This window comes from Canis aureus, chromosome 31, assembly GCF_053574225.1.
Source record: "Canis aureus isolate CA01 chromosome 31, VMU_Caureus_v.1.0, whole genome shotgun sequence".
Classification (NCBI taxonomy): domain Eukaryota; kingdom Metazoa; phylum Chordata; class Mammalia; order Carnivora; family Canidae; genus Canis; species Canis aureus.
Window position 1 is genome coordinate 15,543,432 of NC_135641.1, and position 21,488 is coordinate 15,564,919.

At 54.4% G+C, this 21,488-nt stretch overlaps 2 protein-coding genes across 3 annotated transcripts; one reads left to right on the forward strand and one right to left on the reverse strand.

Annotated features, from left to right (window-relative positions):
• Positions 1 to 5,474: 5,474 nt before the first annotated feature.
• On the reverse strand, positions 5,475 to 14,864 carry NDUFS6 (NADH:ubiquinone oxidoreductase subunit S6). Its single transcript, XM_077879645.1, has 4 exons — positions 14,695 to 14,864; positions 14,121 to 14,174; positions 6,466 to 6,588; positions 5,475 to 5,661 (listed from the first exon to the last, which is right to left on the reverse strand). The coding sequence occupies exons 1-4, from the start codon at positions 14,824 to 14,826 to the stop codon at positions 5,596 to 5,598; spliced, it is 375 nt and encodes a 124-aa protein (XP_077735771.1). The 5' UTR covers positions 14,827 to 14,864; the 3' UTR covers positions 5,475 to 5,595.
• Positions 14,865 to 16,296: 1,432 nt separating this feature from the next.
• On the forward strand, positions 16,297 to 17,716 carry MRPL36 (mitochondrial ribosomal protein L36). 2 transcript variants are annotated; one of them, XM_077879647.1, is made up of 2 exons: positions 16,297 to 16,321; positions 17,270 to 17,716. In XM_077879647.1, exon 2 carries the CDS (start codon positions 17,286 to 17,288, stop codon positions 17,616 to 17,618), a length of 333 nt encoding a protein of 110 aa, XP_077735773.1. In that variant the 5' UTR covers positions 16,297 to 16,321; positions 17,270 to 17,285; the 3' UTR covers positions 17,619 to 17,716. The 2 variants fall into 2 exon arrangements, with proteins under 2 accessions (XP_077735773.1, XP_077735772.1); XM_077879646.1 differs by lacking the exon at positions 16,297 to 16,321 and adding an exon at positions 16,577 to 16,644.
• Positions 17,717 to 21,488: the final 3,772 nt, after the last annotated feature.

Below are 21,488 nucleotides of genomic sequence, written 5' to 3' on the forward strand. Positions count from 1 at the left end.
GCAAATTCCTGAGGTTTGTGTGTTTATTCAGAAAACTATCTTATAAACAGAAAGTGAACCCCCCCTTCCTTCGTGGCTCCTTCCGGGGACCGGTCATCCCTCTGTGCACACACGATGCCGAGCCCTTGCGAGGTGGCAGGCGGTGCCACGTCAGCCCGCCAGCATACCTGACTCTGCAGTTGGATGCCAGGTGGGCAAAGCCTAGTGAGCAGGGCGCACGGGTCAACGGCAGGGAGCATGCACCCTGTTCCCCAGGGAGGTGTCCCCCCAAACCCTCATGCACCCAGAACAGAAGAACGGGCCTTATCTGGAAACCTGGTCTTTGCAGGTGTCCTCGGTGACAATGAGGCCGAAGTGGAGCAGGGGGATCCTGCCAACGGCTGGTGTCCTTCCAGGAAGGCCATGGGCCATGTGAGGACAGACTCAGGGGCAGGAGGGACAGCAAGGGCTGAGGCAGAGACGGGCGGTCTGCCAGCCCAGGACCCCCAAGGCCTTCCGAGGGATGGCACAGGGGAGGGGGCCCTGGGACACCCGACTTCAGATTTCTGCCCCAGGAGAGTACAGTGCTGTGTTCTAAGCCTTCAGTCTGTGCTGTTCATTCAGGCAGCACTGGGAAACCGCACCTTTCGTCCCAGGACTCCGGGAATCTGCGACACCTAGGAATACGGCTGCTGTCGATCACCAGCGGGGGACAGGTGCCCAACACGTCCACCCTCCACCCAGGTGACTGTCGCACACGTACACGTTCAGTCCAAACTCACAAACCTGTTTCTGGCATGCCCGGCCCAGGGGGACCGCTGCCTTGTCATCCAGACCCCTGCAACCCTGTCCCGGATGCTCCTGGTGGATGACATTGTGTGCACCCTACATGCCCCCCATGCTCCACCTGATGACATCATCCAGAACCTGCACCCCATACTCCACATATGACATCATCCAACCCCGCACCCTATGCTTTGTGCAATCACACCACCCAACCCTGCCCCAATGCTCTGCATGAGGTGACCTGACTCCATGACCCCAACCTTTATGTGGATGACATCCAGGACCCTGAACCTCTATGTGATGATGTCATCCAACCGCTGGCCCTGATGTTCGTGAGATGACATCACCCGATACCAACCCAAATCTGTGTGATGACATCACCCACCTCACCTCCACCCCATGCTCCACCTTTGAGGGGCGGGGCTCGCTGGCTGCAGAATCACACATTAGCCTCCATGTCCAGTGTCCAGGGCTATGGCGTGTGTCAGGCGACCTGAGAGCAGGGGCTAGCATGACTTTGGGGTGCCCCATGTGAACACGGCACTCTGGCTTCTGTGACATCAGGAGGCCAAGGTGGCAGCCTGATAGGAACAGTGGCCCTTTCAGCTCTGAAATTCCCAAACCACTGTGCACTGTGCTCACAGGACGTTACCTCCCCAGAAAACTCTGTATGCAAACAGAAGGGTTATGGTTTATTACATGTCATATAAAATCTGTGACGAGGGCAGTGAGATGATAGGGGTCACCCAAACCACATTCCCGAATGGCTGGTGTTTCAGTGAGCGAGGGGCTGTGACACATGGGTGTCCTGCTAGCGGCTCCTAACCAGGCCACGCCCGTGCACCTGCCACGGTCCACATATGGTGGTCCACAGTCAGCATGCCAGGGTCAGCACACAGTGGTCAAGATGGCTATGGTCAGCACGGCCAAGGTCAGCATGCAGTGGTCAGCATAGCCTCGGGCAGTACGCAGCAGTCATTACACAGTGGTCAGCACGTGGTAGCCAGCAGGGCCACGGTCAGGACAAGGCAGTCAGCACAAGGGCAGTCCACACCGTCCTTCAACTAACACACTGAGGCAAGTAAGAGAGACAACCTCCCAGGCCCTAGTTTGGAATAATTTGCTTGAACAGTCGCGCACAAACACCCCATAGCATCTTTTCCATGTTTGCCAACGGATCCCTTGGGATATTTTCCTGATGGAGCCCTGCATGCACATTTCGGGGAACTCAGCTGCCCTGGGGCACATGCGGCAGGTTGATGCTATCTGCCGCCGCACATGGCCACTGGCACTTTGTGCTCCTCTCACGGAGCGTCCACCTATGCCTCTTCCCATTTCCCCTCCAAGATGGAGTCTTTTTTATATCAACCTGGATTTGAGGATATTAGGAGTTTATTTACCATGTGAGCTGCCAATATTTTCCCATCTTCGTTTGACTTTTCTGTTTTAAAGACAAATCAACATGTAATGTATTCCAGGGAAAGCAGAACAAAAAAAAAAAAAAAAAATTACATTCTTCCACACAGAACACAGGAGGGTCAGGAAGCAGCAGAACAAGGGCAGATTTACACCCAAGTACTTTACATGAAATAAGGTGGACAGAAATCTCCAGTGAGGACACAAGGAACTGTAAATGGGGCAGCAAACATCCAACTAGGTTTTATTTCCAAGAGACCCAATAAAAACACAAAGATACATTAATGTTAAGATAAAAGGACAAAAAAAAAAAAAGATAAAAGGACAAAAACACATAACATGCCAATACTCACCTAATAAAGGTGGTGTGGCTGAAGTAAGAAAAGCAAAACAGACCCGAAAGTAAAATGTTTTCTAGAGACAAACATAATAGAGACACAACTGTAAGAGGTTCTGTCCGATGGAAGGCACGGCTGCCTCAAGTCGCATGATACTAACAGCAGAGCCTCACATGTCCTTTAAAATGGGGAACCAGAGGAGAGAGAGCTTGGTGGTAAAGCACCCCAACCCACACTGGGTGCCTGGGCGACTCCTGCTGGCTTCTGCACCCCACCTGCAGATGTCACCCCTACAGGGGCACCCTAGGTGCACAGCAGCCAGCCGCAGAACAGACCTCAAGCAAGTCCTGACCCACAGATTTCCAAGGACTGAATCCTACCGAGAATGTTTCCCTGAACTGGGCCACTACTAACTACACACTTACAGTTACATCTGAGTGGTAACAAAATACAACCTCTCAAAACAAGGGGGTGTGGTTAAAGCAGAGATAAGAGGAACTTCAGAGCAGTAAATGCTTAGAAGGGGAAAGCTGAAAATAACATAAAACCACCACCTCAAGAACTTAGGAGAACCTCCAAATAAACAGCAAGAACAAAGAAATCAAAAATAACAAGCAGAAGTTAATCAAACAAAATCCAAAAACACAGCCAAGCAGACGGACAACCACAGATTGCTAAGTGGTTGATGAACCTCAGGTGAAAAAAAACCAGGGGAAAAACCAAAAAGGCACACATATGGGGGATCCCCGGGTGGCTCAGTGGTTTGGTGCCTGCCTTTGGCTCAGGATGTGACCCTGGAGTCCCAGGATCGAGTCCCATGTCAAGCCCCCTGCATGGAGCCTGCTTCTCCCTCCGCCTGTGTCTCTGCCTCTCTGTCTCTCATAAATAAATAAATAAAATCTTAAAAAAAAAAAATGGCACATGCAATCCTGGGGTGGGGAAACCACTGCAGATCCTAAAACTCCAACCAGATCTCAAGAAAGCACTCTCAACAGCATTATGCCAGGACCTTGGAGAACCTGGGTAAAACGCCTAGACATGTAGAAAACACAGAGCGCAGTAGGGCCAGCTTACAAGACGTGAATGCACTAGAAGCTCTGGGGACATCAAGTCCACTAGCGCCTCCCCCAGCACAGAGCCCAGCCCACAGGACTTGCTGAGAGCCCATCGGCCAATCGGTCACAGCAAGCTGGCGCCTTCTCTCCAGAGAGCGGAAACGCGGGGCCTCTCCCCAGCTCCAGGGAGCACAGCCCTGACCTGGCCAGAACTCAGGACAGAGGAGGGGAGACGCTTCACAAGCCTCACCCAAGCCTGAGCTTTGGTGCGCAAGTCCCGCACCACAGGCCGAGGTGCTGGAGGACTGCAGACCAGCAGTGAGTCGGGCCCTCCTGGCAGAGGAATGGTTTCCCTTTAGAAAATCAGAGTAGGGCAGGGGGTGGGGGTGAATGGGTGACGGCCACTGAGGGGGGCACTTGACGGGATGATCACTGGGTGTTATTCTGTATGTTGGCAAATTGAACACCAATAAAAAATAAATTATTAAAAAAAAAAGCCAAAAAAAAAAAAAAGAAAAGAAAAGAAAAGAAAAGAAAAAAGAAAAGAAAAGAAAAAATCAGAGTAACTCACCAGGTCATGTTGAATGGAGAAAAGCTGGGCATCCCTACAGATGAAGGGCGTAAGCTTCCTATCTCAGCCAACTGGACTGAAGGCCCACCTGCACCAGCAGCTCAGCCTGGGGGCCTCCCTCCCACGGACATCCCAGCTGCCCCCCGCCCTCAATTGCCGCCAGTTCCAGGCTGTGCCAGCCGGGTTCCCTTCCTGGGTGGCGCCATGCCACCCAGCGCAGCTCAGAAGGGTCTCCAAAGCAACCGGACTCCAAGGCTTGGGTTTCCCTCCAATGTTCATCCTGCTCCCGCTCCACCCTGATGACCCTGCCAGTCCCATCCAGCTCACCCCACACCTGCCCCGTGACCCCAGGGTCCCTTAGCCTCCTGCCCCCCCACCCCCACCCCCTTCCTCCTACACTTGCTCAGAGGCCCTTCTGCCGGGAGTCTCATGAGGAACCACTGTGCGCTCCCAGGTGTGCACAGGGTGTGAACAGGTGCGTACAAGCGGCAGGCCCCACCCACTGCCCCTTCAGCCCCACAAGGGGTCCAGGAGGGGCTCTGCATTCCTCTCAGGACAGGTGACCTGACTGCTTGTGCACAGGACTCCACTATTCTAGGCTAGTGATGCTCTTTACTGTTTCCAGCTCCCAGGACTGAAGAGAAAAGTCGCACGTCCTTCTGATAACGTCTCAGTCAGGTAATCTGTTCTTCCATCTAGAATACTTTTCTCTACCCTCTGAAGTTGGGAGCTTAAATTTTGTCATAATGAGAACATACCTGGCCATGCCTCCTTGCTGGTCATGCTGTGCTGTGGCGTTCCCGGATGTGCAGGCTTTCCTCCAGTCTCCTTCCTCACCATCACTGCCTCCTCGGGGACCCCACATACCACACGTCAGGGCTCGCGGGCACTCTATGCAGCCTCGCTTCCCTTCCCTCCAAAGTCGTCCCACTACTTGTGTTAGGAATCCTTACTACTCTATACGCGCACTGCCCTCTGGCCTGCATGTGACTGTGAATACCTCCCGGCAGGTGCTTCCTGGGCATTAAGACTCCGTATCTCAGCCCAACAAGAGGACAGAAGGGGAGCCTGGCCACAGGAAAGCAGCCAAAGAGGAGGCCTGAGCCTGGCACCGACTGCTAGGGGAGCCCTAAGGCTGATGAACCACCATGTTTTCATAAAACCTCTCCCCTCTCGCCCCTCAGCTACTCCATGTGGTTGCACGGAGTAAAGCATGTGCTCAGAGCACCCAATACACACCCCGCAGGAGGACCCCACTTCAGCCTGCGCTCTACATGAACGTTCATTTTCTGAAGTCCATTCTTTGAAAGAAGCACACAGCTGCCCATCCTAGATACAACACTCTTTATTCGGCACCAGCGGTGCTCCGGGAACAGCAAGAGGCCCTTCACCTGTGGGGTGTGTGCACCCAGCTGCCTGCAGGCCCCCGGGGCCGGGATGCATGGCTGCTCTAGTGATGGTGATGTTTGAACTGCAGTCCACAATAGCCGCACGTCCCCGTTTTTGTTTCTTTGTCCTGAAAAGATTCAAGAAGAAAGATCTCATTTCTATACTGTGCTTCTAATCTGAACAGGTTCAGACACTAGACAAGAAGTCATGCACAGAACCTGAAATACAATGTCAACTAGAAATGGCTCAAAACCTCTGAGGTCGCTACTGAACTGAGAACCGTCAGGGCACCAGAGGCCCAGGTCTGACTGGCTCCACCCTCCCTCGCCAGCAGCCGTGGGCAGTGGCCTGTGAACCCCGGCTGCAGCTCCGGCTCCCGGACCAGAACATGTGGTCATCTCAAAGGACTGCTGCCAGGACAAGGATTAGCGAGCAGTCACTCCTGGCCTTAGCTCAGGAGGGCCGAGGTTCCACCCTGAGCCCAGAATTCAATAGACTGGAGCAGCAGGTGGGGTGCTAAGCAAAGGCCCGCCACCCCCAGGCCACCAGCAGATAGGGTGCTAGGGTGCTGCTGGCTCCCTCCCCTCCATCAAGGCCGCAGGCTGAGCCTCAGCCCCCACTCCCCCTCGTGCTCTGATGCCCTGGGTCCTCTCTGCTCCAAGGCTGTGTGTGTGCAGGGGCACCCAAATGAGGCTCCAGGCAGACAGAACCCACGTGTGTGGAAGGAAGTGGCCAGTCTGTCCCTGCTGGTAATGCTACAAACATCACACAGCACCTCATGGCACGACCCAGGCAAAAGGGTGCCCTTCACCCAATCTGCCCACGTGGTCGGTGGGAAAGATCACATGGGCAAGCATGCAGTCAGTCTGCACAAGAGCCACTCGGAACGAGACCACTTAGACTAGGGCAGCAAGGACAGGTGACACGGTACCAGGTTTATGTACACTTTCGGGTGGCCAAGAGCCCCCCCGCCACCGTCACACGAGATCACACGACTTTCAACTTCACTCACGGGCTGCTCAGCTATCAAATCAATGGCAAAGTTTTCATTCACCTGGAACAAGAGAAAAAGAAAAAGTTGTGCAGCCAAGGACAAAGGCTTGGTCATTTTATGAAATTTAAGTGTCTATAGACAACACCCCCACACTCTCAGGTCCCACCAGCACACACGTTCCATGCATCTCCTCCATTCTCATCTAGCATTGCTGGACATTTCAAAACACACATGTAATTTAACAGGCGCGCGCGCGCGCACACACACACACATATTTAACATTCCTTTTCTTTTTTAGAATATTCTATGTATTCATGAAACACAAAGAGAGAGAGAGGCAGAAGGAGAAGCTGGTTCCCTGCGGAGCAGGAGCCCAATGAGGGGCTCAATCCCAGGACCCCGGGATCATAACCTGAGACAAAGGCAGGCACTTAGCCACCAGGCACCCACACACATTTAACTTTCCATTTGGTTAAAATTTCCAACTCATGGAAATGGTGCCAGAATCGACTACAACATTCCTCTCTGGTCCATACCTGATTCTCAGACCAGACCGCTAGCACGGTGCCTGCGGCTTCAGCACAGCACTCTGCTCCTGGCCCCAGCTCTCACTCCACCCATGGGGACACGTGAGGAGTGACACCGAGGCAGCGCCCAAGGCCGACTGTCCCCGCCAGCACCACACACGCAAGCACCAGGGCTGAGGAAATATCGCAGGGCCCTCCGCAGTCACAGAGGTGAGGAAGCTCTGGCCATGTCTACGCAGCTGCCAACTTGGGGAAGCACCCAACAGGGACAATACAGGACAACACAGGACACAGCGGGGATGGTGTTGCACCCACAGGGACCACAACCCAACGAATATGCTGAAATCTCTGATTTTGTGAATTTTAAAATTCAATAAATACTTCATTATAGGAACGACCTCCTTTTAAAAACCAGTAAAAACAAAGGGAAAGAATCGCTGTTCCTTCTACTTTCCTAGCCTCACCAAAGCGTTTTCACATTAAGACTGGAGCTGCTGGGCAGACAGCATCACCCTCAGCCCCATGTGGAGACGCTGGGCCACCACCTCACCACCCTGAGCTTCGCTGGACTTGCCCGACGGCCCCACAGGTAACCTCGCCACAAAGAAGACAAGTTTGACGGAGCTGCTGGAGCCAGCCCAAGTTGCACACTCCCAGAAGGAGGCAACAAACCCCACGACAGGCCACAGTTAGGAAGACCCAGCCATGGGCAATGCCACAGGAGGAAAGGACTCAGGTCCTCTGACAAGTGAGTCAAGAAGGGAAAGGGATAGTTTGTGTGTGTTTGGGGGTAGGCAGGGGCGACACCCAAAGTGAAAACAAACTGAGACGCTACAGCAACTGCAATGCATGGAGCTTATCTGGATTCTGACTCAAGAAACATTTTTGTTTTACTATGACCCAATCAGGAGTGTTTACCACCCACTAGGTATTTAGTCTACAAGCCGCTGTAATCTGTGATACTGATGCCATGGTCACATGAGCACCACCCGGAGCTCTGTAGGCACTGGTGAACTCCAGATTCCATGGAACCACAGCGGCGGCAGCCTGCTGCAAGGCCCTGGTGTTGGGGCAAGCAGGGTGCTGGTGGACCAGAGCGGACACCGGTGTGGGCGCCATGGGAAGCATCCTGGCTGGACAAAGAACAGATCTCACAATGAGCGCCTGTGGCAAACTGGGGACACCGGCCACTGCCTTGCTCATAGGTGATCTGCAGTGAGCCAGTCACTCAGAGCCACCCCCAACCAATGCCAAGGAGACAAAGCCCAAGGCTGGGCAAGCTGGGAAAGTAAAGCATCCATGCCTGTGTGTCGAGGGAAAGGACAGAACCCAAACCACCCGGTCCCTGCGTGCCTCCCTGCCCAGTTACGGGGCCGACTCTATGTCCCAGCACGGTGGGCCAGCCCATGCCAGGAGCTGCAGTGACCTGCCCCAGAGAGCCCTGCAAATCCAGGAAGGGCATCCAGAGGCATTTCCCTGCTCCAGAGGTTTGTGCTTCCTGAAGCCGGCCAGGCAATATGTCATCCCTGACCGCGCTCTTGGCCTCAGCACAGGCATGTGTCTCACACTAGGGCTCTTAAGGAGCCACAGCTGATGGCACCTCTAGACCTAGCATCACCACCACCCACCCAGGGTAGAAAACAACTACAAGACCACAGCTGGAAGATCACCCACTTCCGGAGGCTGGGGGTCATTTGAGTGGAGCACACAACAGTGGAACGAACGCCACAGAGGCGGAACATCACACTTCCCGACAGACATCCCTGCAGCCACCATGGGGAGTGACGGCCCCGCGGAGACTAGTCAGGAAGTGCAGCCAGGGCTACTCTGCCACCTGCTTGGTGGAGGGTCAACCTCGTGTGGGCTTAGGGGTGAGAACTGCCCAGCCGGGGGCCTGCCCTGTGTGCCCAGAGCCCCACCTACAGGCAGAGGCCTTACAGTAGTGACAACAAGGAAACAAGCTTTAGACATGGGTCAGCCTTCACAAGGGCGGTGGGACCTCAGAATCTCAAAGCCTGGAAATAAGTTAGAAAGGCACAATCAACCTCAGTTAACAGTTTTTCTAAAGCCAGCGGACTGCGTCCAGAGGACACGCGATCCAGCAGGGCCCCACCCCTCACTCTTCCACAGAAACAGATGGTCTCGCCTGCCATCAGCACGGACGACGCCACATGCCTCTCACAGGAGCTTAAGCCCCAAACCCACAGAACGTGGATGTTCTGGAAAAATTTAATTGTTTTTAAAAAGCTTTATAGTTAACAGACACCAATCTTGTAAAGCTTTCCCTCCAAGTTTTGTTTCCACGAACACAGAAGTTATTGGGAAGTATAACACACCACGTGTGCAACATGGCCAGGCAGGGTGGACTTAGTGCATGGCCACACGGTGAGGCCGAGAGGTGCAGCCATGCTGTCCTACAAACTCCTCTAAGCACAGAGCCCCCCAGATGGCCTCACCGCTCCCCAACGCTGCACCTCCAGTGGGCTGTGTGCTCATTGCTGCTGCAGACACAGCCATGTGTCACAATGAAGCTTCATGGTGTAAAGTAGGACGGTGTCTACCTAAGTGACAAATGTGTCACAAAGGCCACACTAACAAACCCCCAAGCTCCGTCACAGCAGTCAGACCACCGTCTCCCACGGGAAGGGCAGCTGACGCCTGAGAGTGACACAGGACTGCCCCCGTCACTCAGCACCACAGTGACCCCGACCTTCCATGATGAACGTCTCATTCCCGGGGTTCAGTTCAACCATAAGCATACAAAGAGCCCGGGAGCAAGCAGCACCCAGTTGACTGCGGGTGACCATCAGAGCTCCGTCTTGCTGCCATCACCTAGACTAGGCCAGACCAGGAGCAGCAGCACTGGACCTTAGCAGGGAAATGAACCAGAGCAGGTCACCACATCCACGCTTCTTGCTCAGCTGGAAGCATAGTGGGTCTTTAGGCACACAGTGTGCCACACACCTGCAGCCGTCCAACAGCTGTACAGCTGTCCCCTACACATCACTAACCTAGCAATGTCAAACTACCTTCTTGTTTATCTCTTGATGGCCAATCGATTTGGGCATAAAGATATTTAGGTTTAAACTCAATTGTCAAAAAGCTGTTGTTTTTAGTTTGTTTTTGGGACTGACAGTTCCTACAGAAGTTACTCCCTTATATCACACTGGGATCAAATCCATTAGAAATACAACATAAGACACTGGACTATATAAAATAGTATTTAAAACAATACACGAAGGAATAATAACCTAGTTGAGTCACCCAAGTTCTGTCCAATGCTAGCCCTGTTAATAGAAATTCACAGGTTCAGAAAGGGAATAAAGGGGAAAGGAGAAAAAAATGAGTGGGAAATATCAGAAAGGGAGACAGAACATGAGAGACTCCTAACTCTGGTAAACAAACTAGGGGTGGTAGAAAGGGAGGTGGGCAGGGGGTGGGGTAACTGGGTGACGGGCGCTGGGGGGGGCACTTGATGGGATGAGCACTGGGTGTTATTCTATATGTTGGCAAATTGAACACCAATAAAAAATAAATTTATTTAAAAAAAAAGAAATTCACAGGTTTAAAAATAAAAGCCCAAACCAATTATTCAGATTATACGGTATCTTTAATACAAACACCAATACTTATATTTAGTTCTACAACTGTGTAGACATAGGTTTATATAACTTTTAAGTCATGATACAAACTGAAGTGTTCTTCCAAATTAATTTTTAACACAAGTTCAGAGAAAATGTTCAAAAACAGCACCTAGGATTTTTGTACAGCAGTGTTCACAGTTGCTCTGGGGTGACACAAGTCCAGGGACGACCTGGCCAGTGTGGAGGAAGAGGACAGGCGCAGACATGAGGAGCATGTGGTACAAGGTCATGAAGCCACCAGGGGAGAGAGGACAGTGGACCTCAAGGCTTAGTGTCCAGGCTGCCACCATCTGAACCTTGGGCTTTAGAACCTTCGATTTTCGCCGAATCTAAAGAGTAAACAACTCTTAGGTCTTCGGAGTCCAGGGTGGGGGCCGCTTCCTGCAGCTCCAAATCCCTGGGGTACCACTGCACCTCTCTGGCTGTTTCAGCCTTCCCAAACCTCCCAGGCATGTGCGTGTGCACACACCTTAACGTCACCTCGGTTCAGATGGCCTGCTGACATGTCAGTGTCAAACACCAGTCAGCAGGAGACAAAAGATGCTCTGAGTCTTACTCTGTTCCTGGTCTTGGGCAACTCCCGAGAATTTTCCCAAAGCCTCTGCACAGGTACTGTGCGCCACCCCAGCATAGAAGTCACCTCGCCAGGCGAGTGGTCTGCTCTGCCACGGCTCGGGAGAAGCAAGACAGACGAGCTAATGGCCAGCAAGCCCTGGGAAAAGGACACTGTTCACTCCTGGGTGGGGCCTGAGGGCCAGTCTGCATTTGCCCCGTCTGTAGGTTCCTTTCTTCAGCACATGTAGTTCATGCTTTCCATCCACAACTTCCACAGAATCCTCTTCAAGCTTCAAGCTTCACATTATTGCAACAGGACAGCAGGTCAGGTGGGCCTCGGCACCTCGGGGACTGCTCCGAGGTCACCTGCGGTTGACACCTGCAAGCGGCTACCGAAGACCAAGGGGCCCAGCGGGTGAGTCAGAGTCATTACCAGACTCACCTACCAGCCAGGGGTCTAAGATGGGCAGGAAATGTCCAGAGCACCCTCCCCTTGGACGGATGCCCACTCCTCACGAATGCTGGTGAGGGCATTCATACCTGCGCAGAGCCACCCCATCATCGTTGTGGTTCATGGACGGGCTGTGCAGAGCTGTGCTGGGTGGACCTCAGCCTCCCAGGGTTCTGGGCTCTCTGCTTAATTATGTATCTTCCAAACCTACAAATGATACCTGTCTCAGTAATAGCAATCCTGGCAGCCGCAGAATGAGGGCACCTGTTCCCTGATGTCTCTCATGGGGTGCCCACTGCCCTAGCAGCCTGTCCACACTGACTCAGCATCCAGAGCCCAGTGAGGTCAGGACGGCAGATCCAGAGGCAGTCAGAGCGACAATAAATACACACCCCCAGCTACAAGGTGACACAGAGGCGGCATTGCTACTGTTGTCACTGTTGTCTTCATCCCTGCCATTCCTCACTGCGGTCACTTGTCCACACAAACTCTTCCATTAGAGTACAGGAAACGTGGGCTTTCTATTACATGTATATGACCTCAAAGCCAATGAAACTCTTTCTATAACCTGCAGACGAATATCTGCTCAGTTCCAGCCCCTCTGCCTGGCTGGGGTAGTCATGGACCAAGGCAGGCCTGGTTTCTGCCCCTCTGAGGCTGGGAGCTGGGTGGCATGTTCTTCAGCACCTGACTGTCCCCTCCTGGAAGACCTGTCACAGGCCCACATGAATTCCTTTGCAGACATCCTGCAAACTGTATCAGGCACCTCTGGTCAGAAGCGGCCAAGAGCCAAACACAGATACTTTCCACTTCTTCCTGCAAAGGCCAGTTCACCTCTCAAACTTCCTGCCATCCTTGTTCTCCAGATTAAGCTCAGATTCAGTTCGTTTCCTAAAATACAACTAAACGAACCTATAGAGACAACAAAATCAGTGGTTGTCAGAGGCTGCGGAGAGGAAGGTATGAACAGGTGGAGCACATAGAATTTTTAGGGCAGGGAAATCACTCTGTATGATCCTGTAACAGTGGACACATGGCATGCATTGTCATAACCCACACGAACATGAACATAAACCACGGTCAAGTTAGTAACATGTCAGCATCCATCAAGTTCACAGTGATCAGCTATCACACACGTAGCACCCTGATGAAGATGTGAGCAACAGGGGGTGACATGGGAACCCTCTGCACTTCACCTATAAGTTTCCAGCATAGGTAAGTACCTTCTGTAACAATGTCTTTGGGAAACCCAAACAACATTAAAATACTCCTAAATATCAAATTTTTGTCGTGAGAATGAGAGCCAGAGCAGGATTCATCATTTACAGACATGCCGTGCACCCGTACAACATGAACATGTGCCCCAGAGCACGAGACCCGGAACCAGGATAAGGTTCTGGACCTGGGTGAGTGGACAGAGTGAGCTGACACTTCAGCACCTTCTCATCTAGTCACACTTCGTCTGCTTCACTGATTCTGTTTTTGTTTGCTTGCTTTTGGTTTGAAGGGCCCCTCCATGCACCTGTTACCTCTCTGTCCACCTCTACCCCCCCACCCCCCTCCCGCTAAGGCAAACAGAAACCACTGGAAGCCACACCAAGTCTCCAGCAGAGAGGAGCTGGGGACAGACCCAGATGCTTGCCAAAGCATCAGAATTGCTAGGGAGCTGGGGGCCAGGCTGCATGAACCCATGTCCCCCACCCTACCCCTGCCCCCGACATCCACAAAGCAGGAACAGAAGTAACTAATGAGAATGTAAAAGACAATGTAACCATGATCAAAGGGGAGTGGGAACACATCTTACAGACAGCTGGGGATTAACAGGAAGGCTGCCCCAGGAAGGAGGAACTCAAGAGGACTACAGAGGACAGAGGACGAAAGGGCTCGGAAGACTGTGAGCACTGGGGACGTGGCAGTGCAGGTGACAGAGGAATCGAGAGGCGCACAGGCTCCTGTAGGAGGGCCCTTCCTCTGTGGCCAAACACAGGTGTGGGACCCACCACCGTCACTTAGGGAAGGGCAATCGTGGGCCAGCGTCAGTCCCCACAGGAACACGGCCTAGTCTGCTGGGCAGGAAATAGGACAAGCACACCCCACACGGTGACTGGAAGAGTCAAAGTATGATGTGACTTTAATCTGAGGGTCTCAGGAGTCTAAGGCACAGAAATGAAAGAAAAGATCACTCCCGTTTATACTTACACAAGACGTCACTTAGAGCTGCGGGGGGGGGGGGGGGGACAAAACGAACACAGACACAGACACAGACACAGACACAGGGGCATTTCAGAGAAACGCGCGGCTCCAGAGCTGCCGGGGTGCTCACTATGGGAGCATTTAAGTCCGGGCACTATTACTTCTCGCCCGTCACGTAAGCGTTTTGCAAAGGCCCACCGCTCGTGTTACGAGATCTCTTACCTCTTTCTGACGACCAACGAACCGAACTTTCCTGTAGTCTTGATCGTCATAAACCTGGAGACAGAAAAAGACCCCAGATGACTTTACAGCCTAACTGTGAAGAGAGCCGCTCCCTCTCAGCGGCACGCCTTACGGGAAAGTGCTCCTTCGGGACCTCTGGCCGTCGGTGACCAACAGGGGGACGCGGGGCCGCGCGAGCAGGGGCTTATTCGGGCAAGGCCCGCGGGGCGAGAAGGCGCAGCGACGGCGCCGGGCGGGCAGCAGGCGGAGCTGGACCCCGTGTCCTCCCCGCGCCGCGGGCGACTCCGTCAACAACGCGGGGCCGCTTCTCAGCTCGGGCTGCCCACTGGGACCCAACGCCGTCCCCGCGTCGGGCCACGGCAGCCCCCGAGCTGTCACTCGGCCACCGGGCGCCGCCGGGCTCTGCAGCTGGAGGCCGAGGACCGGGGAGCCCCCGTGGGGTCACAGCGCGAGACCCGCACACCTGGGCCCAACCCGAACCGGGCCGGCACGGGGCTCGGCCCCCGGTTCTCCGCGAGCCGAGACGGGGCGGCCTCCACGCCGCGGCGCTTACCTGGCCGGTGTGCGTGATCTTCTCCCCGGTCGGCGACGCCCGCACCCCCAAACACCTGGCGCCCCGGGGCGGGCGCAGCGCCGCTGAACCGCTCCGGCCCAGGAGCCGGCAGAAGGTCACTGCCGCCGCCATCTTTGGGCTGAACCCTGACCCGGCGCGCCGGCACGCTGACGCATGCGCACGGCTCCCCCCGGGCCCCCGCGGCCCGCACTTCTCGCGCAGGGGAGGCGCGCACGCGCGGTGCGCTCGGCGGGAGCCGCCGGCAGGTGCAGCGGCTGGGCCCGGGCTCCGTCCGCAAGAGGCGGCAAATCTAGGCGCACCTCTAGCCGGCAGTGCTGTTGGGTGATTCCTGCCTGGGGTGGGGCAGGGGAGGGTGGAAAACGAAGGTGCAGTCTTCGCATCTGATGGTAGTTGGTAATCATGGGGGGTTCCATATCGCATGTTTTCCTTCGCGAAGGGCCGTGTATAGAGGCCCTGTAAGTGCATTCCCGTTGCGCACTGCGCATCGCTGTCACCGCGGGAGCGGCGTGTTTCGGGATTTCTGCAGCAGAGCTCCAGTAAAGCACGCTCAGTGTCCTCCCCAGCGCAGATCAGCCCCGAAGGCCCCCTGCTCTCGGGCACCGTAGCGGCCGCCGACCCGGCTCGCAGTCCCGGCGTTTCCCTCTTCCAGCTGCCTGTCTCATAGACCGCTCAGGAGGGTCACTCACAGGAGCAGCGCCCGGATGGACAAGGGCTGTGGGCACGGGGGAGACTCCGCGCAGGCCTGGGGTGCCCGGACGCCGGGCGGTGTTGCTGATGAGGGACCACACGCACTGGAAACCTCTCGGGACAGAAAGATGCCCACAGACGGGCACCACGGGCAGGCCCGGAGCTGACCCCGGCGGGGATTCGGTGTGGTCAGGGTCTTGGCAGGGCCCGCAGGTGCAGGGGTGCGGTGCCGGCCCCAGCAGGTGCAGGGGTGCGGTACCCAGCGGTCGAGGTTGTGGCGGGGCGCGCAGGTGCAGGGGTGCGGTGCCGGCCCCAGCAGGTGCAGGGGTGCGGTACCCAGGGGTCGAGGCCGCGGCGGGGCGCGCAGGTGCAGGGGTGCGGTGCCGGCCCCAGCAGGTGCAGGGGTGCGGTACCCAGGGGTCGAGGCCGCGGCGGGGCGCCCAGGTGCAGGGGTGCGGTGCCGGCCCCAGCAGGTGCAGGGATGCGGTACCCAGCGGTCGAGGTCGTGGCGGGGCGCGCAGGTGCAGGGGTGCGGTGCCGTCCCCAGCAGGTGCAGGGATGCGGTACCCAGGGGTCGAGGCCGCGGCGGGGCGCGCAGGTGGGCTGCACACGGCGGGTCCCGACACCCGTAGGGAACAGCAGGTGTATTGACTCATTGTGGGCTCGGGCGGTGGGCAGAGGGGACTCGCCGGAGTCTTTGAACTTCTCTGTTGGAAATGATCCTAACACAAGGCTGGAGGGAAGAGGTAATAAGTGCAGCAGGTAGGACCAGGGCCCGTCACCGCTTCCCTGAGCGTTGCCACATCTCTCCCAGGATGTCCACCTAATACAAGTAGCGGGTTCTTCTAGCTCTTGTTTCCACTTCGGTATTCGTCCGTGTTTTAAAAACGTCTGGTTGGCTGTGACTTCTGCATTCCAGGTATCTATTTCCCTCCCCATTCTGACACTCCCTGAGACCCCAGGGACCGGGGCAGGAGGGCGGCCCAGGGTGGGCGCGCAGACGGCCTGGTGACTCCGCCCCTGCGCCCGGCACTGCCGGGGCCGCCACGTGATCCTGCCGCCATTTTTCTTTCTGGCGGACGCTCCGGGCGGCGGCGTCCCTGCCCTACTGCGCAGGCGCGTGCGAGGCGCGCTGCCGGCGGTCGCGGACGCCTTCCTGCCAGGTCAGGGGTCCCGGGGGTCGCGAGGGGCCGGAGGTCGGCTACCGAGAAGGGCCGCCTGGATGCTGTCCCCTCCCGGCGGGCACGTCGGGGACCCAGCGCTCCCTGCCGCGTCCCCAGCCTGCAGGGACCGCCCGGGGGCGGGGGGCGCAGGGGGCCGGCGGAGGGGCCGAGGGCTCGCGGGGTTGGGGTAGGGGTGAGGATGGAGTCTGGGACTCTCGGGGTTGGGGGCGGAGATGGGGTGAGGGTGGAGCTAAGGCTCCCAGGGATGGGGGTGGGAGTGGAGCCGAGGCTCAAGGTAGGGGTGAGGGTGGAGGAGGTGCCCGCGGGGTAGGGGTGTGGGTGGAGCAGGGTGCTCGCGGGGATGGGGGTAGGGGTGAGGGGAGCTGAGGCTCTTGGGGGTGGGCGTAACAGTGGAGCAGGGGGCTCACCGGTTAGGGGTGGGGTAGGGGTAGGGGTGGAGCCGGGGGCTCACGGAGTAGGGGTGGGGGTGGAGCAGGGGGCTCACAGGGTGGGGGTTAGGGGTGAGGGTGGAGCAGAAGCTCCGGAGAAGGGGGAGGTGGAGCAGGGTGCTCACGGGGATGGGGGTGGGGGTGATGGTGGAGCGGAGGCTCCCGGGGGTGGGGGTGGGGATAAGGGAGGCCCCGGGTGGTGAAGCTCCTCATGGAGCGGGGAGGCCTTACCTGTTGCCGCTCTGCCCTCCGCAGGGTGGGCCGCAGCAGCATGGCGTCTGTGCTGGTGCGGAAGGTGCTGGTGTCAGCCCTGAGCCCGCTGCCCCGGCTGAGCCCGCACCTGGCGATGCCCCGAGCGCTCTCCACTCTCCTGCCCGGACCCTTTCGCGCTGCCGGTGCCACTGGTACGAAGTCCACGGTGTGGGGGCTCATGGGCCCCGTGCCCCTGCCCGGCCCCCTGCTGCCAGGCCTGCAGCCTGCCCTGGGGTTCAAGACCAAGGGTGTCATCAAGGAGCGCTGCCGGGACTGTTACCGCGTGAAGAGGCGAGGGCGCTGGTACATCTACTGCAAGACCAACCCGAAGCACAAGCAGCGACAGATGTAGTAGTTCCGGTCGCTAAAATAACGTGCAAAGCTGCATCACTTCTTGGAAAAATGGTACCACCTACTGAAAGAAAAATAAAATTTACACACGCGGCCTAATCTTTGTCGACTGTCCGGTCTTGACTCTAGTGCCCGTGCACCTCACCTCCTGTAGCAGCCAGGTCCAGTCAGCTAGGCCAGCCAGAGCCCAAATGGGAAACGCATTGTTCTTATCTCCTGTGCAAGCCGCGGGTACTGGGGCCGAGGGTAGAAGATAAACGGAGGGAGAGCTGGTCAGAACGCAGCCGGTTAGGAAGAGCCCGGTTCCCTGTGCAGGACCCTCCTGGCAGGGGGAGCTCAGCCCTGGCTCTACACTCAGCCAGAGCCCTGCTTTTAATGACCTCAGATGCTTTTTCTCAGCATTCCTGTCTTGATAAGTGTGAAAGCCTTGAAAGCAATTTTTAAGTCGATAATTTAATATTCTATATGCAAAGTTAATTCAGATCTGAACTAAGCATGTTTGTGGTCCATGGTGAGACATGAATGTGCATGTGTATGTGGTGCGTGTGTGTGAATGTGTGCCCTGCTCAGGTGTGCATGCTCATGTACACGTCAATGTGGTGTGTACGCGTGCAGGGCACCCACCTGGTGGGAGTGTGCTGAGCAGAATAGCTCTGGTACCCTGTGCAGCCAGTGGCACAAGTGTTCGTGTGTCTCCTGTCTTGGGGTTACAGCTGCCTCACCCACATGGTTTGAGCTCTACACAGTGGGTCTCCCTGGCAGCCTTCCTGCCCAGGTCACAGCTGGAGCGGGTTACACTGGGCAGGACAACGGTACAGGGTGGTGAGTGTTGGTGAGCAGGATGGCCGAGGCCAGTGAAGGCCTAGCACGGGGACGGCCTCCTCAATCATGCTGCTCCCTGCAAGGTGGGGTCCAGGCTGAGACCTGCAGGGCCAGGGAAAGGGAGATGCAGGGGCGACGCCAGTGAGGGGCCCAGGCAGCAGGGAGGCTGGAGGGGCTGAGCAGCACCCTGCACATGGAAAACTGGATGATCCCACAGCACGTGAGCAGCTCGGTGTGCCCCGCTCAGCCACGGCACACCTAGTTCTGACCTCAGGGCCTGACCGTGGTACCCAGGACCCCAGCACAAAGCCAGGGCAGCTCAGAAGGGAAAGAAGGAAATGCCCTTCCCTGGAGCATGTTATCTTGGGCAAGGATGGGATTCTGCTGGAGTAAAAACCTTCTTTCCTCTTCATTGCCTCAAGTACTTCCCAGACCTCTGCCCTGCCCTAGTTTAGGTGTAAGCGCTCTAAGGGTAATAATTACCCATCTAGGTTTCAGAACCACTGCAGAATAGATGGGTGACATCAGGTGGTTTCTCCCCCTCAGCACTGCTGGCTCTAAGGACAGATTTTTCTCTGCACCTGGTTATCCAGGGCACTGAAGAGTACAGCATCCTTGGCCCCCACCCTCTGGGTGCCGGGAGTACACTCATCCCTGGTTGTGACAACCGAGACTATCTCCAGATGTGGACAGATGTATGAGGGTCATGCCCCCTGGCAGGGTTTGTCTGAGAACTGAAGCCCAGAGCTAGGCCAACCCTGTTTCTATCCTTTGCTCTCAGTCTGCTACAAGGCCTGGTCTGTAGTAGACACTCAACAAACTCATGAGGAGTCACATGACAGTAACATGGAGATGCCTCCTTATAAACAGCCTTTTGTCCTCCCACATGGTTGGAACAGGCTCATCCTATGAGGCTAGGTTCACAGCTTTCTTGTGAAGAGTTGGCAGACGGGTCCTGTCCATGGGAATGCAACCACCTCCCATATGGAAGCTTGATGCTACACTGGTCTAGGACCCACACAAACACACACACCACACACCTTCTTTTCAGTTGTTTTCTCCTGACAGGTAGGCATGAGGTTTATACTTGTCCTTGGGAGTGGCTCTGCAGGGTTGATGGTGTCAGTGTCATGTATACAGGTATGTGACTCAAGATACAAAGGATAGGCGACAGTGGGTTTAGGGAGGCCATGGGGCCCTGTCCACAGGAAGCTGTGAATAACCTACCTACAAGCTGGAATTCTAACAGTGTTGATAAGCTTTTAAATCATCCATTCCTCCTAGGTTGATTAATCTGATCTAAGGTGACAACCTGTGTGCTGGCCAAACACAAGCTCAGGTACTTTCCAGTGTCTGGATGGACAAGCATTTACAGCCCGGAGACTCCAGCATAACAACAGACTTGGTTTAGGTCGAGAGGCAGCTGGCAAACTACTCCAGTTACACTCTTTCATGTGTGTGTTGTCTATGCTTTCTACTAGGTGAATAGTTGCTGTATGGCCTGGAAAACCTAAAAATACTTACAATTTGAGTTACATTTGAAGAAACAGTGTGCCAGCTCCTTGTTTAGATCATTAAATTCTCATCTTACCCTGGGATTTGACTTCACAATGACCACGACCTACCAGAAACATATCAGTTTTTCTATCATCCACACAGTGAGAAGGATTTTTATATTTGTAAATGCTAGCCATGAACAAATAGAAATTGAGATAAAAAGTGCTATTTGGGACGCCTGGGTAGCTCAGTAGTTGAGCATCTGCATTTGGCTCAGGGCATGATTCTGGAGTCCTGGAATCGAGTCCCACATCAGGCTCCCTGCATGGAGCCTGCTTCCCTCTCTGCTTGTGTCTCTCCCTCTCTCTGTGTGTCTCTCATGAATACATAAATAAAATTTTTTTTAAAAAAATGTTAAGTGCTATTCATAATAGCACTAAAACCGTGAAATGCTTAGATACCAATCTAATAAAACTATACACATTATATTTAAAATTACCAAACACTGTTTAAAGAATTTGAGTGAGATCTAAATATTGAGCTATACCATGTTTATGGATTAGAATATTTGATATTGTCAATTCTCTCCAAACTGATCTACAAACTCAATGTAATCCCAGTAAAAATCCCAGCAGGAATTTTTGTACAAAATGCCATGGTTATTCAAAATTTTATATGGAGAGGCAAAGTATACAAATAGCCAAAAAATTTTAAATTCAGTTGCCTACTCTTACTTCAAAGCTTACAATGAGGCTCCAGTAGCCAAGACACTATAGTACTAGTGCAACGGGTGAGCAGAACAGAGTTGAGGTCAGAAATAAACTCACACATAATGTGATCAAGTGCTTTTCTTTTTTTTTAAGATTTTATTTATTTATACATGAGAGACGGAGAGAGAGGCAGAGACACAGGCAGAGGGAGAAGCAGGCTCCATGCAGGGAGCCCAATGCGGGACTCGATCCTGGGTCTCCAGGATCACGCCCTGGGCTGAAGGCAGATGCTCAACCGCTGAGCCACCTGGGCATCCCTCAAGTGCTTTTCAAAACAATTAAAGGTGATTCAGTAAAGAAAGGGTAGGCTTTTGTACTATGGTGCTAGAAAATGGAGTTTCCATACACACAAAACAACTTTCATCGTATATAAAGATTAAAAATAGAATATAGACCTAAATGTAAAATTTAGTACTATAAAATCCTCTCAAGAAAACAGGAAATACATGTGATTTGGGGTTCTGCTGGTTTATCAGGTATAACACCAAAACATGCCCCATAAATGAAAGCCTTCATAAATTAGATTGCACCAACGTTGTATCCTTGAGATACTTTCATCAAAGTTCACAACTTCTCTTCAAAAGATACTGTTAACTAAATGAAAACAAGCCAAGAACTAGGAGAAAATCTTTGTAAAACACATTTCTGATAAATGAATGCATAGAATATCTAAAGAAATCTCAGAACTCAATAATGAGGAAACCACAAACTCAGTTAAAAGCAGGCAAAAGATACTTCACAAAGGAACGCATACTGATGGAACATAAGCACATAAGAATGTT

What these genes read in the sequence shown, in the direction of transcription:
- NDUFS6 (XM_077879645.1), bottom strand. Translation starts at nt 14,826, where the DNA reads ATGGCGGCGGCAGTGACCTTCTGCCGGCTCCTGGGCCGGAGCGGTTCA. An exon ending in AGATCACGCACACCGGCCAG is followed by an intron (nt 14,175 to 14,694) that starts GTAAGCGCCGCG and finishes TTCTGTCTCCAG; the next exon opens with GTTTATGACGATCAAGACTA. An exon ending in TCGTTGGTCGTCAGAAAGAG is followed by an intron (nt 6,589 to 14,120) that starts GTAAGAGATCTC and finishes CTCTTGTTCCAG; the next exon opens with GTGAATGAAAACTTTGCCAT.
- MRPL36 (XM_077879646.1), top strand. Translation starts at nt 16,625, where the DNA reads ATGCTGTCCCCTCCCGGCGG. An exon ending in ATGCTGTCCCCTCCCGGCGG is followed by an intron (nt 16,645 to 17,269) that starts GCACGTCGGGGA and finishes TGCCCTCCGCAG; the next exon opens with GGTGGGCCGCAGCAGCATGG.